The sequence below is a fragment of the Calypte anna genome, chromosome 4B, assembly GCF_003957555.1.
Source record: "Calypte anna isolate BGI_N300 chromosome 4B, bCalAnn1_v1.p, whole genome shotgun sequence".
Lineage (NCBI taxonomy): Eukaryota > Metazoa > Chordata > Aves > Apodiformes > Trochilidae > Calypte > Calypte anna.
Genome location: NC_044249.1, coordinates 721478 through 748270, shown reverse-complemented (window position 1 = coordinate 748270; position 26793 = coordinate 721478). Strand labels below are relative to the sequence as shown.

Below are 26793 nucleotides of genomic sequence, written 5' to 3'. Positions count from 1 at the left end.
ACACCAACAAAAACCTTGCTCTGAGGCCTGGCAGAGGTTTCAGGTTGGCCAATGCACCATTTTTAAGGTGCCTGCTTCCCAGTATGTGTAAAAAGGAGTTGTTTAAGACCAAAGACAAATGCTTCACTGTAATCAATCAGGGTACCTTGGCTGTATCTTAGAAGGCTCTGTGTTCGGCAAGCCTGTTTGGCAGCTTTTCTGGAGATCATAAATCAAAAGATTCAGAATAATTTTCAGCATTTCTTGCAGTGAGGCCACTCCCTGGGTCTCCATCTCGCTGGGATGGTCCCTGGGATTGAACTGTGGTTGAGGCAGGAACAAAGACAGCAGTAACCCTTGTTGCTACTCCCTTTAGGGCCAAGAATCCGCAAAAAACCCAGATTTGATCATTACTTTTTGATACACGCTCACATAAACTGAAGCAAACCAGCAATCTTACTACCTCTAGAATGCAGATTGTATCACTGGAGCTGTAAAATAGAAAGTTTTGGACAGTACCTCTCACACTTGTAACTTCCCAGAGGGCATTTATTGTGACAATTCTGCACCTCAGTTAACTTCAGACACTCTAAAACAATACAAAATTCTTTAGTTTTTGACAGCATTACAAAGGAAATTCGCTATTCACACCTCAAATAGTGTGAGTCCACTTTCAGAGTGCATGCAGTCCACTTTGCTGCTGATATTCTGCATAAAACTGGATTAAAGAATCAGGAATCCTCGGGGTCACGACAGTCAGCGCGGTCCCAAAGTGCCTCCCCAGCACAGACCTGGCATCTATGTCTTCCTGAAGAGCCAGCAGGGCTGCTTCTCTACACACTGCTGTTATCTGCAATGACAGCAAAGAAAGCCAAAATGCAGCATTATTATCAGGAAATGTATTAGTCGAAAGGAAGAAGGTGAGCACAGGAATATCAATACACACACCGAATGCCAGATTACTGAGTTTCTCCAACTTTTTTTTTATTTTAATAAATGAGGTCGTGGGTGATTAGGACATCCAAGAAACAGGATACAGCTTGAAATTCAAACCCCAGTGACGCTACTTTTCATGGTACAGTATGCTGCAAATTAAGTTGATAATCATATTACCTTGTGGTAAACTCCCCACAACACCTGATAAATTAAACCCCCAACAACCAGTGATACATTTTTCTGTCCCCAAAGCATGAGAGCAGATATTCCCAGGCTCTGCGGGCACTTTTCTTTCTCAGCTTTACACTGGGAAAAGAAGTAAAAACAATTAATTCCGAAAGGAGGGCCAGAAGGAGAGGGTGTGTGGAAGGGGAGGAGGGTTAAGGTCTCATACTCTGCAATGTGTTTTTAAGCTCTCTGGACTTCAGACAGCGGAAACAGACTGATGCCAGTGTCACTCTAAAGACACATTACTGTGGTGAAAAGAGCTTGTGGAATGAAAAGAGATATTGTGATTTCCAGTGCAACAGGGAAAACAGTGATTGATATTGACTGCTCCCTTATATCTGTAAATGAAAGAGCCAGCTGAAACACATTTGTCCAGCTATTCAGCATATTTTCTCTGTTTGTTCACTTACTGAAAAGAGTTCCCCTGCTTATGCCGTGCTAATGGTTGCCAAAGCCGTTTAGTAGCTTTTTAGAGGATTTAGCAGCATGTTTAGGAAGCTTTCACAAGAAAACATGCATGGATTTAGATGGCTTTGTCAAGTTACAACAATATTACTATTAGTGCTGTGCTGCTCTAATGAGCAGTGAAGCTAAACACTGCTGTTACGCATTTTAATGCTCTTCAGGACTTGGGAGACAGACTTGGAAGAATAGCAGAGATGCAGTGCACCAGCTCTTTGCAGAGATAAGCAACAAATCATCAAGAAAGTAATGCAGGGACCTTCATTAAAAGGACCTGGAAAACCATTCAGTTTTTTAAAAGTAGACAGTGTGACTATTTCCCTATCTCTAACACAAATAAAAAGAAAAAAACAAATCAAGCAGACCAGCTCGAACTGACTCCATCCCTGCCTAACACCAAACCCAGAAATCCTGTGAAAGGGAGAAGACTGATTATGGAAAAGCAGATCCCAAGCACCCTGGACTCTAAACCTGTGTTGGTCTTGAATGAGGGGTCCCTTTCCCCTTGATCAATACTGCACTGAGGGTAAGTTTCCCACAAAAGGAAGAGACCTAGGGGTTTTTCACCCACAGAATTAAATACAGCCCCAGGGAAACCCGAGTCAATTCATCTGATGAAATCTGCTGCATTATTCCCTGAAGTCTGCTGGCTTTCCATAGATATTTCTTGTCACTGTCATATTAGGGTATTTCTTACTAGACCAAGCACCTGAGAAGTTTTTAGATGTCATTCCCACCTAGATTAAAAAACCAACATAGGTCAAGCTAGGCAAAGAGGGAAGGCAGAAGAAGGGGCTGACAACAAAGGAAGAAAACCAGTGGCTTTCCAGTAAGGCACAGCTCCTTCCCAGGCTTAGCAGTACTCTGAATCCAGATCACCAGTTCTGCAACCTTACAACCTCAATGATTTTGTCCAATAACCTTCTTAGATCACTTCTCCTTTTGGCCTCCACAACATCACCCTGTAATGAGAGCCACAGTCTAATAGTGCATTGTATAAAAACGAACTTTTGTTTGTCTTAAAGCTTGGCAATTTCAACAAGTGCCTCGTAGTTCCTGTGTTATGAGAACAGTGACTCATCTGTTGTTCCCTGTTCACCTTCCCTGTGTCACAGATGATTTTATGGTTTTATCTTGTCCCCTCTCAGTCAAGTCTTTGCAAGCCAAGGAGCCCTCAGTGATTCAGCCCCTGCTCCTTGCAGAACCTGTCCATCCCTCAGGCCTCCTGCCACCTCTTCCCTAGCTCTGCTCCATCCTCTCCAGCTGGGCAGGGCACAGAGGGAGCCATCCCCAGCACAACTGGTTCTGGTTTTGTTTCTGGATTTCTTGCACTTCCTTTCCTACTATTGTATTTGCCATCATTTTAGCACCAAGATTATTTTTCCAGAGAATTACCCAGTGTTTCTCCCTGAGTGACAGTACCTAATTTAGGTCAAGTACTTGTGAGTTCGGACCCTGGGTGAATTTCTTTTCTCTCCATTGCATGGATGTATTTATCAGTGGACCTTTGCCTGCCTCTTTAGATGAATGCTGTGAACCAGTACTACCTATATGCCAGTTTTAAGACAATTCTTTATTACTTTCAAAAACTAATCCAAGGGATCACCATTTTTACCTTTTCAGTATACACGTATAATAAAACCACAAACCAAAAAAGGTGCAGTCTTTTGGATTTCTGCGTGAGGAAAGGGAATAATATCCTAATAATAATATCCAAAGGCAAAATTGCAGCTGTCCTGAAAAAACTGCAGAGGTACTGAATGACAAAATAGATATTCTTGACTGCATCTGAATACAGAGTGGCTTTCAGCACTGACTTTTAAAGCAGGAATGAAGACATTAAGAGATTGCCAGAAACAGCAGCAACTAACCAGTGACAGAGCAGGCAGCAGGTAATTAAGCAATAACCACCGAGGTGTGGGGTGTTATTGCTGAGCTGAACAGCCAGCCAGGTGTGGCTGAACACTGCTGAATCTGTGAGCACCAGTACACCCTAGTTTGATTATTAATACCGTTATAAATGACAGTTTAACAAAAACCATTCTCATTTTCAAAGGAATGAGAGCAAATTACCAACCTACGCATTAATCTGCTGCCTGCAGCCCTCTCTTTGCATGGGAATAATTTTGAATAATTAAAAACATATAACAATGCTTTTAAAGGACTGATTTATCATCTGAATGACTGCTTTAATGTAAGAAAGTAAACAAGTAACTCAGAATCCTACTTCAAAGTTGAAAAGGCAACTGCATCAAGTTATCCTGGAAGGAAAGGAGAACTAAAACTTGCTATCTGAGCCACACAAGCTGATCAGTAATAACCAAAGCCACACACAAGCTCACAGCTATGGTGCAATCAATGATGAGTTCCAAGAAGAAATGGATTTACACCTAGTCATTCCCTCCCTTCCCATTTCACTCCTTGCAACAATAAAATGCCCGGTGCACTTACTGTTCCCTGAATAAAGAACATTCAGCATAACCCATCTTTCTCCCAAAACCAATGGTGACAATGGCTGATTCAACTTGGCTGATTCTCCCCCATTTTGGCATTAAGAACCAACTCTTTCCAGCCCACTGAAAGTCCTTTTCAGCTTCTTTGTATTTAAAGTGCTCCAAATAGCTCTAAAGAATCCTAGAAAGAAAAAAAAAAAAAAAGAGAAAAAAAAAAAGGGGGGGGGTGTGGTGGGTGTCCGGGAAAGAAATTAGCTTCTGTGTTCAAGCCTTAGGTATTTTCAAGAAAGTGGTTTTGTTAGTGCAGGGTCTGTTGGGAGCACCTGGGAATGTCGGGTTTAATTGGGCTGCAGCTGGTGTCGATTGTGTGTGCAGTAACTGGCAGCCACTGGCTGGCTGTACATTGTGTTTTCCTTTTTTTCCTTTTTCCTTCCTATTTTAACTTGCTCCTCCACCCCATCAGTCCAAATTGTAAGGGACTGTGTGTAAGAGGGATTAGGAGCTGGAAACAGAAGAGTACCCTGGGGGCTGTGAATAGCACAAACTGCGGCGCTTCCCGGATGAAAACTACCTGCAAGGGCACTGCTGGAGGCAGCCTCAAAGGACAGCTCTGCATGGGCTTGGGGACTTCGCTCTCCTCCTCCCTTCAGGAGAGATGAAAGGTTCATAGATGGCATTTTAAAAAGACATGAATAACTCTGGGTCAGGACATCTGTTCCTCACTCACTCAGACGAATTCCTACCCGTGTCAGGCACATTCTCTTCCCCCAAAGCTGCTCTATTAAGAGCCTTATCCCCAGCAAAATCAAAGTCAGAAAGCTCTCAGGACCCAGGGCTGTCACCTGATGGAGGAAAGAGGTAGGCATGGACACCTTTCTAGAGTGAGAAGAATCAGGAGAAGACGTGCCATAGGCAGAGAGGTTAAAGTGGAGTACCAGGCAAAGGTTGCTGCCTGGAGGAGAGAAGGCTCCAGGGAGACATCCTGGTGACCTTCTGGAAACTGAAGGGTTCAAAACAGCTTAGGAAGAACTTTTTATTAGGGCATATAATGATAAGACTGGTGGTAATGGCTTTAAACTAGAAGAGAATAGATTTAGATTAGACATTAGGAAGAATTTCTTTCCTGTGAGACCCTGGCACAGGTTACTCAGGGAAGCTGTGGCTGCCCCCTCCCTGGAAGTGTTCCAGGACAGCTTGGAGCACCCTGTGCTGGTGGGAGGTGCCCCATGCAGGGGGGTTGGATCTATATGATCCTTAAGGTCCTTTCCAACCCAAACCATTCCTTGATATACTAAAATCAACACAAATATCTCCATTCACTGCAGCTCCAGCAGGGCACAACTTTCCACAAGGGATTTGTGTAAGGCTCAGTGCAGTGAGATGGGAGATGCCTCAGAGAGGTGAATACCTCCAGGATTCTGCCCCCCCTTGCTCCTAGCAGATCACTGCTTGAAGTGTGGGACCCCAGGGCCCCTCTTTCCCCCTTCTCCTTTGTGCAGGCTCCCACCCCTCTCTTGTGCTGGCTCCGGCTCTAAGCTGCCCTTTCATTAACTGATTCAATGCACCAGACTGCCAGAAAACTAATGCAAAAAAGGAAATAAATAAAAAAGAGTCTTAGCTTGCTGCTGGGGTATTGAGATGGGCTCAGAGGAGGATCTGAGAAGCCACAGTTGGTGTGGGAGGGGTGGGGAGCACAGCAAGAGCTCTTCCAGGCATGGAGAGCTGCTCAGTTGTCTGATGAGATTCTGTGCTCACTGACTCTGTTTGAGCATCCCCAGACTTTCTGGTGTGATCAGGGATCTGTCTGAACTACTTCAGGTAACTGCAGTGCCTGGCTGGATGGACATGCCCTAGATAATGCTGTGGTACAACATACTAGTTTTCAAGATAAAGATGCTATTTCAAGATTTCACAAATACAATTTTTTTTCTTTAGAATGGGCTAAAATGAGAGGTGTGGTTTTTGATGCGTCTCAAAAAGGTTTAAATTGAGACTTCTCGTGTTCCAACTTTGGTGTTTCGTGTATAAACAGAAAACCCAAAGAAAATACAAGGTAAAATGCCTTTTTTCTCTTTTCTGAGAAAAGAAATTCTTACAGACTCCTACAGGTGTTGTTCTGTTTAGGAGAATTTTTTTTCAGTACAATAAATTATCACCCTGGGATAAATTCTCCTTTAATCTTTGAAAGACAAGGAATCACCCCTGTATGTGTATCTCTTCATTCTGCTCAGTTCTACAATCTGTAGATTTAAATGGGATGGATTACATGTTTGGGCATTTTGCAGATGGAAAATAATCTATTCTAACCAGAAAATTTTAAAATATATTAGCATAATGCTTTTCATACAGCATCCATTCATTCCTCAGATCCATGTGCTGTAACTATCGCTGGAGCTTTGGAGTGAATTTACTTAATATATAATTGTCACACTGTAGAACTTTCCTAACTAAAGAGTGCAAGGCACTCACAGGCCACACAATACCTCAGTGAGACAGAGGCTTCTTTGATCACTAAGCAACTGTGTTTTAAAATGTTATTTTCCTGGAGTTAAGGTGCATACATCTACCTGGTTCTCTGTTCACCAGCACCGCCTTGGAATAGATCCTGTTTGCCCCGCAGCCATCCTCAGCAATGATATCCTCTAATTACATATTATTTTTCATAAAAAGATAGTCTTCTTTCTTCCTTGTTTATTAAAGAAACATTCAGTATGAGTGGACATTGGATAGTATACCTTAAAACAGGTCTGTAGTGGTGAAGCAGCACGTTTAGGATTCTTAGCTAAAAAAGACAGGTCTTATGTGTATCTTGTGTCTGACTGCACAGGCTGAGCAAACATTCTCTGTTATTCCTGATTTCTTTTATGAGAAGTTGTTAAAGACATGTAATTGAGCAAAACCAGCTCCTTTAATGATGTTTGTAGGTGACTTTAGTTCAGAATAGACTGGTCCAAATCTTCATTATTTAATCTACAGTTTGCTTATTTCTGTAATTTTGCATGGGTGAAGCAGCTTCCCTGAGGTTCTGCCCAGGGACATGAGCTGGTCGTGCCACCTCAACACATCCTCTATCACCAGAACCATAGTTCCCACTCAGCTCTTTCCCCCCACATTGCCTTGGGGGCTGCTGCAGAGACCAAGTCCACCTTCTGCCCTCTGCCTCCTGTGATCACCCCATGTCACAGAGCCTGGCAGCTGGCTGGTTGCTCTAGAGGGACAACAGCATCATGGCAACAATTAATGAAACAGCAGGAACCACAAAATGCTGCATCTCATTGCTCTTACAGTACCAAAAAGTGAGCATGGGTTGTGCCTGGGCAGCAGACAGTATCACATATATCAGTAGCTCTTATTATTCTGTAAAGCTTACACGCCCAGAGACAAGAAGGGAAGGATGAGATATGTAGCCAAAATTAAGCATATGTATCATAACCATAGCACATGATGACAGCTAAAGAGAATAAAGTCGAGCCCTCAGTGGTACAGGCTCAGTGTCATCACACATACCTCTGCTCATCCCAACATGTTCTAACAGAGCAAAGCTTTGACTCCATCTGCAAGCTTTCCTTTTCCTTCTTTCCACTCTCTTAAAACATATTACTAGATGTAGTATCCTTCCTAGCAATATATAAAACATGTAAATTCCAACTTAACTTTCGTGACTACAAGCCCAAAATGCAGCTGTTTTCCAAAATGCACTCCGTCGATATGGCTCCCATCACTGTGGCAGAGCCATGGAATAGCTACACCTTTCACAAAGGAATTCCGTAACAAAACGAGTTTTTACATGCTGGGACTAAATATTTTTAAACAGCACTCTCTGCCAACTTCAAGTTTCAGCTATATTTGTGCAGCTAAAAAAAAAAATAAAAAATCACACGTCTCTATATGAGATTAAGCTGCATTTCTGGTTAACCTCAGAATTATTTTATTTTATATAAACATTTAATGAGAAAGTTTAACTTATTCTCTTCAATGAGGAAAAGGAAGCCAAGCCACTAGAAAAACAGACTCTTTCTATACATACATGTGTGTGTGTGTGCTCAGGCACTCACTTTAATTAAAAGTAATTAAGAGAAAACTGTGTTCTCACTCCCAGCACAGTTACTGCCCCAGACCTGCACACACAGCCAGGGCTACTCTGCTGAATGCTGCCAGCGAGACAGACGGAGCTGTGCAGCTACAAAATGGAGGCCACCATTAGCTATGGCTGTCAGGAGTTTTTCTATAGAAAAGCAAAACAAAAGGAAAAAAGTACAAAACCAGATCTGGCAGCTTCTACCTTATGAAACCCATCACAGTGTAGGTGGTGAATAGCTGTTGTTTCTGCTTGCTTTCTTTTCATGTTTTGAGGCAGAGAGATACAAGGTTGGGTGAGATGTTCAGCACATTCCTTATTTCTTACGGTGAAAAGTAACTCGAGCCTTTGCTTCTCAAACCAGTATTCCTTCCTCAAGTTTAATCTAAAAGAGTAGCAGAGACCTCAGAGTCCTATCAAAACAAAGCAAATAAAAGAAATTTGGCAAAATAAATTGGGAGAAGTGCTCTCCCTTACCCCAAAACGTTAATTTCTTCATCAGTAGAGTACAGTCTAGAACTCTCTTTCAGCTCCAGCTGCATTTCTGTGACATTATATCACCATTTAAAGATTGGAAGAGCCCTAAACTTCTGAAGCCACACAGCAAAAAGGAAAGAAAACAATTCTTCTTTCATGGGTTTGTTTCAATTTTCACTTCCATCCTGTCTTTGGAGGCATTGCAAATACTGTCTCTGATTTGGATCTTGCATAGCAGGTAAATACCAACTGTGTTTGTAGTTACTTACACATGAGATACCGAGATAAGGTATACCATGAGAATAACAGATAAAAACAAAGGCCATAAAGTGAGTCTTGGTTTGTCTATCAGTTTGGATAGAAAGGACACATATCTTATGATAATAAGAGAGATGCAGACTTTCTGGGTCTCCATATGGCTACTGACACATGCACATACATCCTGAGTTAATGCAGGGAGTTCTGTGGGGCCTTTGGATTGCAAGCTTCCTTAGTGGAACCTCTCCTGATTTTTCATTTATTGAGTTCTCAGTTCCTTGAAGGTGTGAGATGTCTCCTGTGGAGTATCTATTACCTTGGCAAAATGCTACAGGAATTTCAGACCGTTTCTAGGTTTACCTCTTGGAGCTTCCCATGGTTGCTCATGTTTCCCAAGAAAATCAGGGAAGAGGACTACTGCATGCCTGTATCCCAGAGAGGCAGATTATGGATGGGAGGATGGTCAGAAGTAGAAAGCAACACTGCTAACCACAGCTAGCTGCCTCCCTGTATGGTTATTACTCCTTAAGGAGGAAGCAAAAAGACTGGTAAAAAACTTAAAGAGTATGTTTTATTGCACATTTTGCTTGTGCAAGAGAAGAAGTAAATATAGCAAGGAAAAAATTAAATTATATAAACATATGAAACAAGAAGAGTGGTGTGCCAACAATTACCTTGAGTTAAGGATTTATGTAAGGGGTATATTTCAATGGAATATAAAGTCAATAAAGCAGCATTAAGACAGACATGACAGTGTGACCTGTGCCTCCCAACAGCCAGCCTACACCAGTGATGCACTGGGCATACACACAGGCATTCACTGGTACAGGTGGCCTTGGGAGGGGCCTTTCAGATGGGCAGCCCCTCATTTCCCAAGAAGATCTCTGTGTTCTGACCTTATGTCCCTTGATCTACTGGTTTTAAGTTTTGTGTGCTTAAAAAAACTTCTGTATTTTGAGTTATTCACTCACAAAACAATTGATACAGTTCTACCACTAATAAAGGATCTTTGCTAACCACTTTTGGCTTCAAAAAAGCATCTCAGGTGTATCCCTCTCGTGTCTATTGAATATGGTCCATAGGTAAATCTGACCCCCTGCTTTTGGTCTCAAATTCCCCAGGACAGTGAATCATTGAGTGTATATTGTGAGGAATCACAGCACTGTCCCAAGGAGCCAGCAGCTTGTCACCAGCACAGCTGGCCCCATCCCTCTGGGAACAAGGCAAAGACCAGAATGAGGCAGCTTAAGGTAAAATGCTGAAATGTAAGAACCTGTAGTCAGAGTTGTCACTTACCTTTGGTGAAAAGTTATCTGTGACAAGATTAACAAAGCATCTGCTTTTGAATTGTTAACATGAAAGCTTCTCATTTAAGTGTCCTTCCGCAGCTGAGCACACTGAATCTATGTCAAGTCTAAAAGTAATTTCAGTACTGAATAACAGATCTAATTTAGCAAATTCCTCCATTTCTTCTCTTTCATACTTGTTAACTCCTTCTCACTTTGTGCCATGTTATTGCAAAAATCTCTTTGGTTTACTGGGTTTTCTTTCCTTCGTTCCTTGTCTAGGCAAGACAATGTAGTGCAAGTTTCCAGTGCTATGCAGTCTTAGAAAATGGGTCATTTGCATTTCCCTTCATTTAAAAAGAAATTTTATGCTCAGAATTTATTCTCAACATTTTTGCAAACAGGAGGAAGCAGAGATGCTTTTTCATGTTAACAGCTCTCAAACTTTTAGGAGGTTACTGACTAGCATGATACACAAACAATGTAAGGCAGAAATTAATGAAATTTATGCTTCATTCTGCATCATAAAATGCTATTTTGCTGAATGAAAGGCCACAAGTAAGTCATATTGTACCCATGAGCACACATATGCCACGGGCTTCTTCCCTTCTGATATTTCCCTCAGCTGTGGAACATTCAAAACCCCACAGAAAAAATATTTCAACTTTGATACGTTTTCTTTTTTTTGTTAAGAGGAGGACCTTCCACTCCTCCATGGACACAGTATTCAAACCACACTGCCAAATATTATATGATGTCCTTTCCAGAGTTAATTTTTAATTTCCTGACTCTACTGCATGAGAAATTTTCAAATTGTCTTGGCAGTGGCTTGGCAGCATGTGCAGACCTAATTGCAGAAGTGAATGCAGAGTCAGCCCAAATGAAAACCTCCGGAATAACTGAAGAATTTCTGCAGAATTAGTTACTTGGTTGAATTAACTTCCAGAGAGCACCACAGTCCAAGAACCTATTGCAAACGTAACACAAAGGGTGCAGACCTTTCTCGCCCCAGCCAGCTGAGCAGTAAGAGGAGACAGGTAACTCCAACGTGTCACTCAATGATTTTCCATTTTCACTTTTCCATGCCACAGTTGATAGCCCACAGATGTTGCACGCAGCTATAAATCTTGGCACCCTCTCCACTATGAAAGAATTTCCCCTGGTATTCAATTTTCTTTGCTTTACCTTAAGTCACCCTAATCATGCTGACATCTACTATCGATGATTATATTAGCCCTAAAAGATCCTTAAACAAATGAAAAGGACTGACTTCCACTCCTAAAGTTCTGCTTCCAATTTTCTAAAGGAAATTAAATAATGTATAAATCAAATGCTGGGCGCAGGCCCAGGCAGCTGAACATCGCTTTGTCCTTTCAAAGTGAAGAGGAAGTGTCTGCTACAGAAGGGACAAGCCAAGAGAAATAAAGCTTAACCTCAGCTCCATGTGAAAGTGATTTGGGATAATCGGGAGAATCTGCAAAGAGGTTAAAATGGGGACCACATACTAACAGGAGAACTTTACATGATGATCAAAAATACATCAAGAGCTGACCTTCACCTGGGGGAGATTGTTACAGCAGGGCAGAGAACCAAGGGCAAGAGAAAGAAGAGATGAGCAGGAAGTCAAAAATCTATTTACAGCTGGCATTTGTCATGTCATGGTAATCTTATCAGGGTTGGTTTTTTTGGTTTTGGGTTTTTTTTTTCAGTTTGCAGGATTTATAAATAAATGCTGCCTGAAAACCTTACAGCAAGTCAGCTAAGCAGTAAATGTACATGCTGCTTTCCAGTTCTCCTGCTCAGATTATTAAGTCAGCCACCAAGGGATTTCTTAATTTATGTACCATTGATGGACTACTGATCCTTCTCTTTAACACAGCATATATCTAGAAAGGGAGGAAAACCAGTAAAAATGTGCTAGATATTTTCCTGGTATTATTTTCCAAGCACGCGAGTGCTTTAATTACTTCAAGGCATTTCTTAAAGCTATTGGGAACAGATGTATTTTATAATTTGATTTCTCTATTGAAAAAAAAAGATACTAATGAAGTTTGCATGGTTTTAACTAGCGTTTACGTAGACATTTTTGCACACAAAAGAGTGGGTCTGAAATCTCAGAGCAGCACTAGATTTCCTAATTAGGGTCAGCATAACCCTATCTGCATTACCCAGACTTTGATGGAGAGAAATAGATGTGACATTCAGCTGATAATGCTACAACTATGTACACTTTTGGATATTTACCAAACGTTCTCTCCTCACCTTTAGGAGGTAGAGAATATTTTAGATGCAATGCAAATGCCCCTTAAACTTAGGCAGTGGAAGGGTCTATTCTTTATGCTTTCCTGAGAAACCAGCAGAATTATTTTCAATATTGCCACTTAGCACTTGCTTGGTCTGTCACAATACGAACTGAGGAGGTGGCAGAGCAGGGACAGTCACATAACAGTTACAAATAAATGCAAATTCAACAAGCATCCTGCCTAGCTGTTGCAAACAACATGTCAGGAAATGCTTCACTGTTGTGGTTGTTGTTTTTTTGTTGTTTTTTAAAAGTAAATTCCTAAACAAAAATACTATAAGTTTATTTCTTTTTTTAAAAGTGGAGTCTGTATATACACTCTTGTTTCATACAATCATTAAAAAGTACTTTATATGTGTTACTGCCATTTACATTTCAGGATATAAATCCACTGAACATTAAGAACACTTAATTCAGAAGAACCAGCGGGTTTACTGGCTGCACAGACTTTGTTATTTGTCAACAAGTATCTGTGTATTTCATGAGAGCTACAAAAGATCAGAACAGGCTTCAGGAATACTGTTTTAATATAAGGAGGCAATTCAATAAACTGTCATGAGACTGAAGATTCTCCTCTCCATCTCCCTGCTCCCTGCCTCTCACCATTCCCAGGTGAATGAAGCATCAGCCCATGCTAAGGCCTTAGGAAAGCAAACCAAGCAAAGGAACCACGGGGCTTCAGCAGGACCACATAAACACCACTAGAGTAAATGCCTCTGAAAACACCTTCAAGCTTCACATCACTTTGTCTCTGCAGGTTACCAAATAGGAGTAACAAGAAGGAAAAAACAAACCATAAAGAAGGATGGGAAGAAGTAGGAAGTTTTCACAGAATGTGGTTGTTTGCCATCTTTGAATTTAAACAAAACCAGACACACAATATGTAACTCACACATGAAAAGACCAAAGTCAAAAAGGGAAGGAGAGACTTCTTCCTTTTCCTATCTCCTCATTTCAAGAAAGCATCCCTGAAAGCACACAGGCATCTGCTTTGGGTTCCCCTGACGTCAGTAAACATGACTGAAGTCAAGCTGATGATTAAATAAATTCTAAAACATTTATCTGCTTTTAATAACTGGAAGCTCAATGGAAGCTATAAATCAATGTTTAATCATCACACAAGATTCTTTTTGACTTTAAGGTGATGGTACTGATCCAAACCTGAACAAGTGTCCACACATACCTGAAATGGGCACAGGGGATGCAGTGGGGATGCAGGGCCCACACGAGGCTGAGGTGCTCATCTCCAGCATTCCCAGAGCTCACCTTTGCCCAGAGATGGTCTCTGCACATGGGTTCCCACCACCCCTCTTCTTTCCAAGGGCAGCACAGGGTGACAGCAGCCACAGCAGAGACTGATCCCAGAGACTGCCCTGGGAATTGCCCCAGTGGGATCTGATTCCTTGGTAAGAGGTGGGATGGGGTCCTAACTTAGCAATTCCCAGCTTTCCCTAGGTTTTTTGTTTGTTGGTTTTTTTTTTTGTCCTCAGGCCATTTATCTGCTGGTGTAACTCCCCTAGGGATTTTGCCAGCAAAGACTTTGGCCTAATAATTTCAAATTGATTTTTGTGGCATTATCTTTGCGTGGCTTTGGGAAGACTATTTGTATAACTCACTATAGACCCAGCAGAAGCAAACACCAGATTCTGAAGGAAGATTTAGACTACACAGCTATTCTTTGAAGATTAAAAGAACAACAAAAAAGGACTAAACTATATTACAGGCAAAAAATCCAGATTGAAATACATTTAACAAACATGGCAAGTTAATGCTCTCCTGTATATTGCTCTGTGAGTTATTAGCACCTAAATATTCTCCATGGCTAAAAGTGTATTAATGAGCTGGAAGACACAGCAGGAAAAATTACTGCTGATCTCTTCTAATTAGATCACTTTGTCTTCCAGCTCATTAATAAATGCAGCAGCCATGTGTGTTTGTTTATGATCTCTACATCTGGTAATGAGTTTTTTACATGATGGAAAGCTGCGGTAGAATAATACACTCTGTTCCTCACACACTGACTAATTAATGCTCTACTTAATCTGGAAAAAGCCACTTTAAAAATAAACACTAATTTTCAGCAGAGCATAAAGAACAGTTAACAACTGAATCACACAGCACAGGCCTAAACACTGATGTAGAGATCTCACAAGCATGAAGGTGATATTTTTACTCCCAGAGTACCACACAGTGTGTGCACACATCCACCTCTCAGTCACTGCAAACAGCACATTAATGGTTCAGGTTTTTCCTGCAGTGCAAGCACATGTTTTCTCCTTGCAGCAGTTTCCCTTCTGCACCACCTCGAGAGTGACAGACCTAAGGGTACTTGCAGAGATAATCAAACCTGAGTTGCAGTTTGTAGGAATGACAAAAAAACCCAGTAAGAGATGGCAGGGCTGAAATATTCCCTACCATACACGTCAGGTATTAAATCATGGTTTGCATTCCCAGTAACACTGCTGGCAATCACCCTCGACTTCATTCTGACAACAGATAAAATAGCACTAAATCTAAATTTCTACAAGTGACACGGACAGGAGAAACAGCCGGTGCAAAGATGGTTACACATCAGATCCTCCCAAAAATAAAAAATAATAACTAAAAAAAAAGCTGTGGGGAAGCATAGGGAGGGCTCGGTGTCCTCACCTTCCACTGAAGTAATTCCATTGCTTTGAGTCACTTCACCAAGACCTTCTCTCCACAGGATGTTATGCCAAAATCGCTGCTGCATTTATATTCACACCCTATCTCATTCCAGGATAACTTCCTCACACGACGTGTCCTTGGAAGTAGGAGAAGGAGCATTTGTCTGTGGCTGCATTTAGCCTTAGGCTGAAGTCTCACAAGGTAACAGAGAATGGAGATTTGGCTTTATCTTATAAATGTGCTAATATATACCACCACCCTTTGGACTGGAATCAACTACTTCTCTCTAATCTCCCAATCATTTCCCACAGAAAGCACGTACTGACTCCAGCCCATGAGAGAAGGCAGGGATGTCAGGAAAATCAGAGGCAGTGCAGGGCACAGAGAGCCTGCATGAGCTGCATCCGAGAGCAAGTTTCCCCACCTAAGATACCAGATGTACAAAACAGTCCCTTTCAGAGACTGAGAAATTGCCACAGTGGCTAAAAGAAAGCCTGCTGAGGCTACAAGTACTGAGGAACAGCACTGCAGAGCCTTGGGACTGATAACCCAGCTGGAATTTAAGGTATGTCAGGTAAAACACATTAACAGGTAGCAAACAAATCAGAGATCAAAGCTTTTCACATATACTGAAGTGGCAACGTCAGAATAAGTTTTCTCCTGCCAACCACAACTCCCCCCTCCCACTCCTACACCAGGGTACAAAGTTTGTAGCTCAGGAGCTCTCGTGTGCTCTTCAGATACAGTGGGAAATGCATTTGTGCAGCCCCAACCATACCCCACAGAAACCACCTGCATGTTCCTGGATCAGACTTCCCAATGTGAGCAGCGAGGACCAAGCTGAGATCCACACCCCTGATGGGGATATTCTGGCAGATGTGCCCCATCCATTGCCTTCAAACCTTTGGTTTCAGAACAGAGAAGCCTCTGCTGCAGCACGGAGCATGAGCAAGCAAATGGCACCACTTCTGTCTGTATTTCCATCAATGCCTTTCTGATAAAGGCTTTAACTATGGCTTTTTGTCAGTGCCTGTGGGTTTTTAGGTCTGCAGAGTATCTTTGTTCCACTTAGTCTAATGATTTCTTTGCTTCTGAGAAAAAACAAGTTGCAGCTTCAAACCATGTTGGGCTGCACTTCTAGTCCTGCAGAATCTGCAATTTCAGGCTTCTGCTCTTTCCTCAGTCCTCTATTGGATTTACTGTTTACTTACAGACCATATGGGAAACATGTCAGGAAAGCATGCATCCGGGTTCATGTTCAGAATAAATACTTTTTATGAGTATTCCCATGACCTGCAGCAATAGACTAGATTAGTCACCCACAACTATGTATAATCATACAATCATTTAAATACATTTCCAAAAGACAGTATGTTTTAAGATACAGATCAACTAAATATTCCTCTATAGGCTTGCTAATACCTATTTCCTACAACTTTACTGTTTCCACCTGAGACAGAAAGCATTATATTTCAAGCATGGAGTTAATATAAATATAAGAACATAAAAGCAGGGATCCACTTGGAAGTGCAGCTTATTAATGCTACCTGGTCCTCTCTTGTTTTCTTAACAGAAGAACAATAAAATGCAGCAAGCAGGAGAAGAGCTAGAATGGATGCTGATGTTGAAGTAAAATTGCTCTCTATCCACAAGTGCAAAAAAAAAAAAAAAATAATTTTTTTTAACTTTTATTCTCTGCCTGTTCCAGAAAACCAACTCCATCTAATTTTAGGTTCACCCAAAAGTAGAATTGCAAAAGCTTGCTACTGAACAGAGAACAGAACAGAATACTTCCCAACCGGAATATACCATTTAATCCAAAGTCAAATAAACAACAGGTAAAATTCAACATCACCCATTACACTTAGCAACAAAATTGAATGGAAATCTTGAAAAATAATTGAAATACTTCAAAACTTTTCAAGCTAAAACATTCTGAATACTATTTCTAATGTAAAAAGATAAATCAATGACACAAATGTAATTAAATTATTCAATTCAGTGCTTCCAAATATTTTTTACCAGGAGAAAATCTGAAGTTTATAAAAGTTTATCTAAACTTATAAAAGTAAAATTGAAACCTGCATTTTTTTTCTATATAAGTAATAAGATAGCTATGCTCTATGCTACTTGACTTTATGCAGGACTTTTTTTTTTTAATTTGTCACCAACCTCTGGGTTGGAGAAAAATCCGATGTGTCCCTTTTGCCTTGGGCAATGGTTCTGGTAATCTTTTAAGCATTATTGCATATGTAACAGCCAGCACTGAAGAATGCTCATAGCTCCCCCCCACCTCCCCATCCTACACAATCCACCCCACAGAAGCTGGCAAGCTCATCTGCTGCAGGATATCTGCAGAACACCTCATGGGCCACACTGCCTCACTGCATTATGTTACCAGACTCAGCCTGAACACGTGGAAATCTTATTGTTAAAGTCATAGAAAAAAGTTGAAAAAACCCCAGAGGTTTCACAAGGCAACTCGACCTTTTTATTTTTTAAATGAAATGGAAGTAGGGTGTTATTTCTACAGTTAAATGTTGGGATAGTGCTGGAACCCCCTAAAAGGGGTTTTGCTTTTCCTCTTTTTAAGAAATGCTTTCCCCATATGTTTCTGAGCTGGTGTGTGAAGGACTGTCAAGTCTTTCCATCTCAACCAAACACTGCAGTTCAGCAGAACACTCCAGGAATGCTCAGCTGAGCAAGAAGGATCCTGAAGGAAGAGGGATTTGATTTTTGAAGGGCAGCACATGGTGAGCATCCCTGCTGATCCCAGGCCCTGCAGCACCCTCACTGCCAGGCACACACCAGCCCCTGGTCTCGACCCCACTGCTCAGAAAGTCAGGCTGCTCCTGGAATAGTCACTGATCCATCCCTGCTGGCCGGCTGCCTCCTCTGCCAGCTCCATCTGAACTGGAAAATGGGCTATCTGGAAAATTATTTAAAGCTGCACATTTCCTCTCAACAGGTTTTCCTGTTGTCCTGCTTGGTTTAGGGGCAAAAGGCTGGAGCAGGAAGAGTCATTACATGGTGAAATGCAAAAACCCCACATTTTCATGTGTGATTACTTATATTAATATGTATCATTTTACATACATTGTACATCTACATATGGAACCTATTATTATTGAGGAAATGTTTTTTTAATGACGAAGACCAAACAATACTTAAGAGAGAAATGTTCAAACCAATGTTAATTTGCAGCAGAAGTAACAAAATGTTTTAATAAAAACCAGTAAAAAGACTGGCCTTGATATCCAGGATCAGCCTGGACCGATATTTACACCTTGAGAACAGAATTTGAATTGCATGGCTTTTCCAAGCTTTGCAAACCTCCTAAGCTGAAATTCCAACTCTGATTCTGTCAAGCAGTTTTAATAGCAAGATCAGTACTTCAGCTCTACAGAGAAACAGAGGTATCTCACTACATACAGATCCATGGAAGAATTTTTACTCCCTCCATTTTTAAATTTTTATTTTTAACAGAGTCAGACCTTTATGGCACCAAAACTCATCCAGAAAGAAAAAGAAATAGAAAGAAAAAAAAAAAAAAAAGGAAGAGAAAAAGGATTTAGGTAAGGTAATACAGCCACTTCTGTATAAATGCAGCTAATTATATTCTCAATTGCTGAGCACAGTTTCCTCTCCCTGCATGCTGGCATTAATTAAACTTTCCTTCAATGTTGTATATGAACTAAGAAGAAACAAACAACAAAACCCCCTCACTATTTTCAAAGAAAAAAATCTGGCACTAAAAAGTCCTGGCAGGCTAAACATTAATACAATAAAAATGCTGGCTTTCAAATGGTAAGAATAAAGTGATTAAAAGCTCTGTTTTAAAAACAAGAGACTTTCTAAAAAGACTGTACACTGCAGGACAGAGATACTTTCTTTCAGGAATCCTCTCAAAACCAAGCATGAATTATTAGTGGCACATATAAGCCTCAAAATAGACCCTCTGTTATCATAATGCAAATATTAATGTGTGTTTGCTGTTTCTGCCAAATGTTATCAGTGCTGTTCCGACAAGCAGGGAACAACCTGTTCCACACAGATCCTGCCTGGGATAGGGCTGGAGGAGGTTTATCATTTTAACACCAGTATCATTGATTTGTTCACCTTGAGAAGCCATGAGCAACGATGACAAAAGGATCTGCACCAGCCCCTGCTCTGGCTCTTCAGGAAGAGTCTGGGGAGCCCCAGGACTGTGGGATCAGCAGAGCAGCTCCTGCAGCCCACCTGAATGCACCCTCTTCAGCTACTCCTGCCAAGACAGCAGCTTCAGACACTTCTTAATACACTCAACTACCTCTGATGTACTATTTTTTTCTTTTTCTTTTTAACTTAGCAGCTAAGCTTCCTTGCTGTATTTTCCGAGTCCTTCTCTCAATGGAAATGGTCATTAAACCAGCACCATGCTGCTCCAGCCTGCCCTGAATACAGCCAACTACTGACATCCCACAGGAGCCAGGTGCCCACAGAAATACATGTCCTGGGAATGACACCATTTGTTATAGTGATCCATAGGTATTTTGAACTTAGATTCTGATTTTGAATCTGCACAGACTGCAGAAACACTCCTACTTAGCATATGGCAAGAAAGAAGGCAAATGATAATTTCTTCTCTTACTTAGGTGGAAAACGATCCTACCAAATATAACATTAAATGTAACATCAAATGTAATGTCAAATGCCTCCTGAGCCTTGCTAACAACAGATTTCAAATGACAGATGTCATGCAGGCAAAATTTCAGGTTTGAAATAAGGCTGACTTCTTACCAAACACGGTATGTCAAATGATTTATCAAATTCACAAGGAAGAAGAAACCCATGACACAACCCAACCTATCTCACAGCAAGCCCAGGATTGTTTCCAATGAAATGCAGACTGGCAGAAGACATTTATTACCATAGTTTTTAAATGCTGTTTTATAATTTAGCAAGCCTGCCACAGGGTACTGGTACCAACACTAACCTGGACTTTCACTGCTTGCCCAGCTTGGGGAGGGACTTGTTGCCTTTGATGCTGTGACTTTAGAGCCAATTTCTAGAGGTGGAGCTACTTCTGAAAGGACTTGCTGCATGGCAGTAATCTCACAGGGGCAAGAGAGGAGGAAAAAAAAATGTTTGGTGCTTCAAAAAGACGTGACAAGAGTGACAGATTTGTTTGTAAAAGCCAGGCTGGTCTCTGATGTGCCTACAGCTGCAGTGCACTTGGTCTCAACACACCCATTAAAAGGAGAGGGATTCATCTGGCTACTGGTCCTCACAACTGCATATAGCTGTGTCTCATGTTAGAAAACCCTAAAAAGCAATAATGAAAGGCCTGGGGATGTTTACATGAGCCAAAGTTGGGACTAAATGAAACAGAATATGCCCACCCTTTGATCCCATTAAAATACAAGAGGTTTTGTTGGTCATTTTGCTATGTCAAAATGTAACTGCACAAAGCAGCATTGGGTAGTTCATGCATCAATTGGTCTGAAAGAAATAAACTATTAGGAAATTACAGGCACTTAAGTGACAGCAACAGAATACGGCTGCAAAAATACATTTTACCATGAAAATTAAAAAAAACCTCAAACAAACCCAAAAAACCCAAACTTGATACATCACCATCTTTTTCCTGCTATTTAATTACTAATATACATTAAATTAGAAAACATTTTATTCTTTAGGTATTAAGAGAAATAATCCTTGGATTAAGCAAGCTCAAACATGTATTTGATTTTAAGTGCATTAAATAATTCCATTGGTTACACGGAATTTTTTATGCACATGAAAATCTTTGAAATGCTGTAGGGTAACAATTTAAACTTTGACTAGGCTAGAAAAGAGAAGGTGTTAATAGCCTGGCTTTGGCTGAAGTGATAAAGTGATGAAATTCGGATGAAGAGTTAAATTCAGATTTCAAACTCTCAGACATTTAAACTTAGACAAACCAATTTCTAATTAGCCATTAAGAAGCAAGGATCTTCCTTGGTCTGACACATATATGAAAGCAATGAAAAACCTGTTTGTGGCAGATAACAGTTGTGTCAGATCTGTAAGCACACACTGCAGACTGTTTTCTAGTTCCTTGAAAGGGCCCATCAATCAGGAGTGTGGTATCTCTTCCCACCTTCATGACAGATAAAACATGAGCAGATTGAACACTAAGTCTTTAAAGAGCCAACAAGAGACCCTTTTTATTCCTGTTCATGATTAATTCCCACTTGTCTAGGTTTCATGTACAAATTAGACAGCTTGGAACAGAGACCTCACAAGTTATTTCTGAAACCCCTTGTCCCTGCAGAACTGAAGGCAGCTGCAATACCCATCCCATCACCCAGAACCCAGACAATGGCTTGAAACAGCCACAAAACTGTGTACATCTCCAGGATTACCTGGTTTGAAACCACCACGCCTGGCTTTCCCTGCTTCACCTGTAACAGGGAATTCACTGCACAACTCGGGGATGGTGACTTCAGAATGAGAGCTGGAAGAGTTGCTTTCAGCTCAGCAAAGTCCAACCTTTGTATGACCACGTGCTAAAGACGACACAACTGTAGTGCAATGCACATGGTACACACTGTCCCACAAATATGAGTATCTGAAAATTCTAAATCTTAGAGAAATAATTAAATATGTGGTAAAAAGGTCTACTCTGCCTTTATAAGTAAGAAAGGTGAGACACACATTTATATATATGCACACACATTTGTAAAAAGTAATAGAAGGAGGACACAAAACCCCACTAACAGGCCAAATGAATGCAATGATAATACTACCTGAGTGACAACATTAGCAATTTATTTTTATAAAGTCTCTAACAAAAGCTGAAATATTTTCTCATCACATGAGAGAGACTTCTGGACTGTATTTATATAGCATTCTGAATTAGACTGGTTGAATTTGAAGGACAAAACACTACCCTGAAAGGATGAAAAGAAAAAAAAAACACTTCTACTCAGGACTGACATTTATCAATATAAAATCGCCATCTTTTGCCATTGTTTGAAGGAAGGGAAGTCATTAAACTACACAAACCCATTTTGACAGCACTGCCTGATTTCCTGCATGTCAGTATCAAAATGCTCCCCTTCCCCCCCTCTCTGTGGGTGCTGTTCATTAACTCCACAATAAACCTCCTCCTTCCATATCACACGTTCCAGAGCACTCCTAAACCAGCAAGTTGAGCAACAGCCTTGCTTTCTGCAGAAACAGCCAAGTCCAGTCAGGAAACAGATTAATTTGAAAGTCTTAATTAATGACTGAACATTTATACAGCCAAGATTTATGAGCCACAAGGAAGTAAGTCCAAAACATAACACTCCCTCCTGCATGCAAGCTCTTCTGAGTGGTAAACAACTAGCCTAGGGTAAGATACTGCCTAAATGCTCAACTTTATTTGCTTCCTCCAGCTTCCAAGCATTGATACCAGTGAAATAAATTGAACGCTTTTTTCCTCCTTCTCTTCCATAAATATCCTTATTAATAAATGTGGGTTAAAGAAGACTTCTAAAAATAAATAAATAAGTTTCAAAAATTTTTCTTTTTAGGTCGCAGGTGTAAAAACAGCATTAAAAACAGTATGAAAGGAGAGAACAGAAAACTTTCTGGATGGACATGTTTTAGAAATAATTTTCTCTATATGCTTGAAGCAAATAATAATAAAATGAAAGGAAGATCTCTAGAGATATACACACTTATTAAAAAATACATAGTCACATGCAAAAGACTCGTAAAGTCCCCCAAATCCCAGGTTTTTCTTCTTTGAGTTTACCTCACTGAATTCACAAACACTTCTGTGAATGTGGTAACGATGAATATTAGAAATGAAGGTAAGTTTTCAGCTTTTAATAATTTGACTGTTACACTTCTGAAGAGAACTGACATTATTATGATAACCACTTACTGGCTGAATATTCAAACTGATAACTCTTCTTTGAAGTCCTCAGGCCTTTAAACTGGAGAAGTCAAAATTAAGAAAAACTTTGTTCTCTTGTGTTTATACTCAATTACCAAACACATTTTTTTTGCCTGCAAATCCTGTTTCACTAACAAAGGATTGAGGTTTGTTTCTCCCCTGGGTTTACAGGACACGTAAATACACAGAAATTACCCCGGAAATGGCAAGATTCCATAAAACAGTAACAAGCCTGATCAGAAGAGCCTGCAAGCAGCCTGCATCCCTGCAAGCAGCCCGCATCCCTGCAAGCAGCCTGCATCCCTGCAAGCAGCCTGCATCCCTGCAAGCAGCCTGCATCCCTGCATCCCTGCACTTCCTGGGAAGGCAGCTCCCCAGCCCACCCCTCTCCAGCCACACAGCCGCAGCTGCCGCTCCCAGAGGTCGCCAGAGATGGGAGTGGTGTATGGCATTGGGGCAGCTTTCTTTGGGTTGTTTTGCTTGTTTGTGGCACTGCTGAACACCCAAGCCTCTGTCATTGCCCATCATGAGAAAAATCTCCATCAGCTTGTCTCCTGGCTGCTTCCTTTGGGTCCTTCATCCTTGGCTGGAGGACAAAAGGCAAGCGAAAGCGGCTGCTGAAGAGAGATCGAGCGGAAAGAGTTTTCCTGACACGGACTCACAAATACTTGGAAAGATCCCACCACCACAAACACCCTCAGAGTCTAACCTATGAGCTGGGTACATTTTTCCCCTCCCTCTTTATCAGTTTCTCATCAAATGAGAGCTCACTGGGACAAAGTCGATTTATCCTGGCAAAAGTACAGTAAGACCAAAATGTAAAAGACAAAACAGAGACAGATTTCTGGTTTCCCTCTCCTTTCCCCCCAGAAATGGTGTGTTTCACTGTGCAATGTGAAGAATAGCAGTATTATACTAGTTTTATCACAAATTTACTTTGCTAGGAAATGAAGTATCAGACACCACAAAGCCAACCTCTGTAAGATGCCAGTTACTCTGAAACCATAACTAACCCACCCCACTTCCCTAAATAAGAAACTAAACTATCAAACAAATAAAAATACAAAGCAGCTCTCTTGAGCTGGGCAAAATACTCCTAGTTCACCTCCCCTGACAATGGGGATGTCAAGACCAATTAGCAATTGCAGTCGTCTTAGGGTTTGCTCTGTTTTCTTCCTCTGCAAGTGGTCAGCTCAGATCTGATGCTTCACTTCTATCCACGCAATGCCATGGACAAATAACAGAAGATTAAGATCTGAAAGTTTTCTTTCCTAGCCATCTATCCTTGAAGTTTTTATTACCCAGAGCCAGGAAACAAAAAGCATAAGCTGAGAACTAGGTGATAGTTTGAAAAAGCCTAATTAAAAAGGAAAACGGTCCATGGGATTGCTTTTAAGATAAATAATAATTTGCTGCATAGTTATTATTGTGCTGTTTCCATCTGCCAATAACCATTTAATCCTTTTGCCAAAGGCAATCTAAAGCTTTACACATTTCCATATGTATTTAAGGGAAACCATAAAAGATAATTTGGAAATAACAACTTCCAAATTTTGATTTACAAAAAGTCTGAGCTAGAGGAGTGCACGTTTCCACCAGCTTTCCAGTACTGCTAAGAAATGTTATGTAACAGCTTCTACACCAGGCAAAGGTTTAAATGCTAAGACCAGTGCTTTGTGTTAATACAGAATCTTTGTTAGGATTCAAATACAAAACAGCAAGACAAGACAGACAACTGCCCTTAACGTGCCTTCTTCAGCAGACCTGCAGCTCTGCTACCGCACAGCCAGTGCTGTGGCTTGCTCTGAAAACAGAAGCTGCATGGCAAAAATGGAAATTTCCCTGTTCGACAACATAGGCCTGGCCTGCAAACATGTGAAGGCTTCCCTTCCACCACACTGAGAATCAGTGACCATTTTTCTTAAATACTGACAACTTTGTAAACAGTTTCAGAATTTGTGGTGAGCAGTTAAATCTCACCGGAAAGCCTCCAGCTCCAAGAATGTGATGGCTAAAGTGTGCAGATTAAAAAACTGAAACCAGAAAGAGAGATGGTATTTCAACCATTCTTTCTCAAAAAATTCCAGTTACAAAAATAAAATTACATATAATCAAAACCCATTTGAAAGGAATACTGCAGAGTGCATTTTTAAACTCAAATCACTTAATGGCATTACATTTTTAGGGATGGGGAATATTGAAGAAGATCAAATTTTAAAACTCTTAAGAAAACAAACAAACAAAACAAAAACCAAAACCCCACAAAACCTTTCCAAATACTCAATAATGATCCTCCCAAATAAAGCCAACATTTACTTTACCCAAATGGAATATTACTTCTATTATAGGAGAATGCAATGAGAGCAGAATAGTTGGTGCATGTTCTACACAAATGTAGCTTTAACAGTGATGGCTTTTAAGTTTGACATTCAGTACATTTATTTTTCAAGATATTCACTGTCTGGTGGCACAGTTACTTATTTTATTAGATATTATTTCATTATTCATTATTGGGTTCCAAATTTTTTGCAACAGCAACAACTACTTCACCCACGACTGCCAAAGGCAAACATCCTATTTTATATGTACACAAAGATACCAATATATGTTCAAATATTTTAATTCATACACACACATATCTCTCTGATCTCTGCAGTCCAGTTAAGTGTAAACAGTCAGTGCTGTACTTGTGCTACACATTCTTAATTCACAGCAACAATACTCAGGTAGATTAATAAGTTTCTATACCAGGGTTAATTATTCCTCTGCCATTCACTAACATTTCTTCCACCTTGACAGCAATTTAATAGGCTCAGTACCAGAAGCACAAGTAGGTCAGCACAAGGTGTTCCTCTCTATGGCTTCACCTGGTATAAACATTCTATCTGACTTAGCCTTCAGGTACTACATTTAAATATTCCTCGTGCCAATTAAGATCATAATCAGAACTATTCTGGATATTGTTGTCCAACCACTACTCTTACTGCCACTGCTTAAGACAGAAGGGAAATTTTCCTGCAGAAGTGGGGAGCCCTCTGCAGCTCTCCTGGCCAAGGTGATGCCCAAGATAATGCCTCAGTGGGAAGGAAACCTCCTGAAAACCCTCACAATATCCAAGAGGAAAACAAATATATATGTGGAGAAAGTTAAAGTGACACTGAAGTTTGACAACCAAGCAAAGGAATTGTAGCAGGCACTTAAGACTGTCAGACACAATAATCTTAAGGGCATAAGAAATAGCAATGCATATGTAAGAATGTTTACTTTCTTCCCCTGTTTATGAAAAAAGTGGATACAAACCAGTGGTTTCATGGAAAATTAATCAAAAAACACTGGACATATCTTTTGCTAATGTACTAAGACATATTCAATACTTACAGCAATTTATATAGGTTGAGAATCTACCCCTGAAGTTGGTGTCTAATAGTCAAGGATCAGGAATTAACTCTCTATGAAGAGCAATGACTTTTCTTGTTTGCTTTGTCTTCTACTTGAGGAGGACAGTTGAGCCAAATTCAGAGCATCAAGCTCACTTTAATCACACACCCTGTGGCACACAATCCTGTGACATAAGTTCCAAGATAAGTGTCAGCACCACAGGTTTATATAAGAAAATCAGGTTTGTGTCAGGAAAAAAAATTGTTTAATTCTTTTTCTATTCCTTTTTTCAACATAAAAGCAAGTTCTGCCACTCTGAACTGATACAAGCATTTGTAATACTTCAATGAAAAGACTCCAAAAGGCAGAAATAAAAGAACATTTTCAGTACCCTCCTG

The 26793-nt window shown here is 40.5% G+C and overlaps 1 protein-coding gene across 1 annotated transcript in view; it reads right to left on the bottom strand.

The window, feature by feature from the left end:
- Positions 1–572: 572 nt before the first annotated feature.
- The window catches only part of SPATA5 (spermatogenesis associated 5), a 140244-nt gene continuing 114023 nt past the window's right edge, over positions 573–26793 (bottom strand). The window contains exon 16 of the mRNA XM_030450446.1: positions 573–829. Coding sequence (XP_030306306.1) covers positions 653–829 — 177 coding nt within the window. The 3' untranslated portion in view covers positions 573–652. The remainder of the gene's footprint in view (positions 830–26793) is intronic.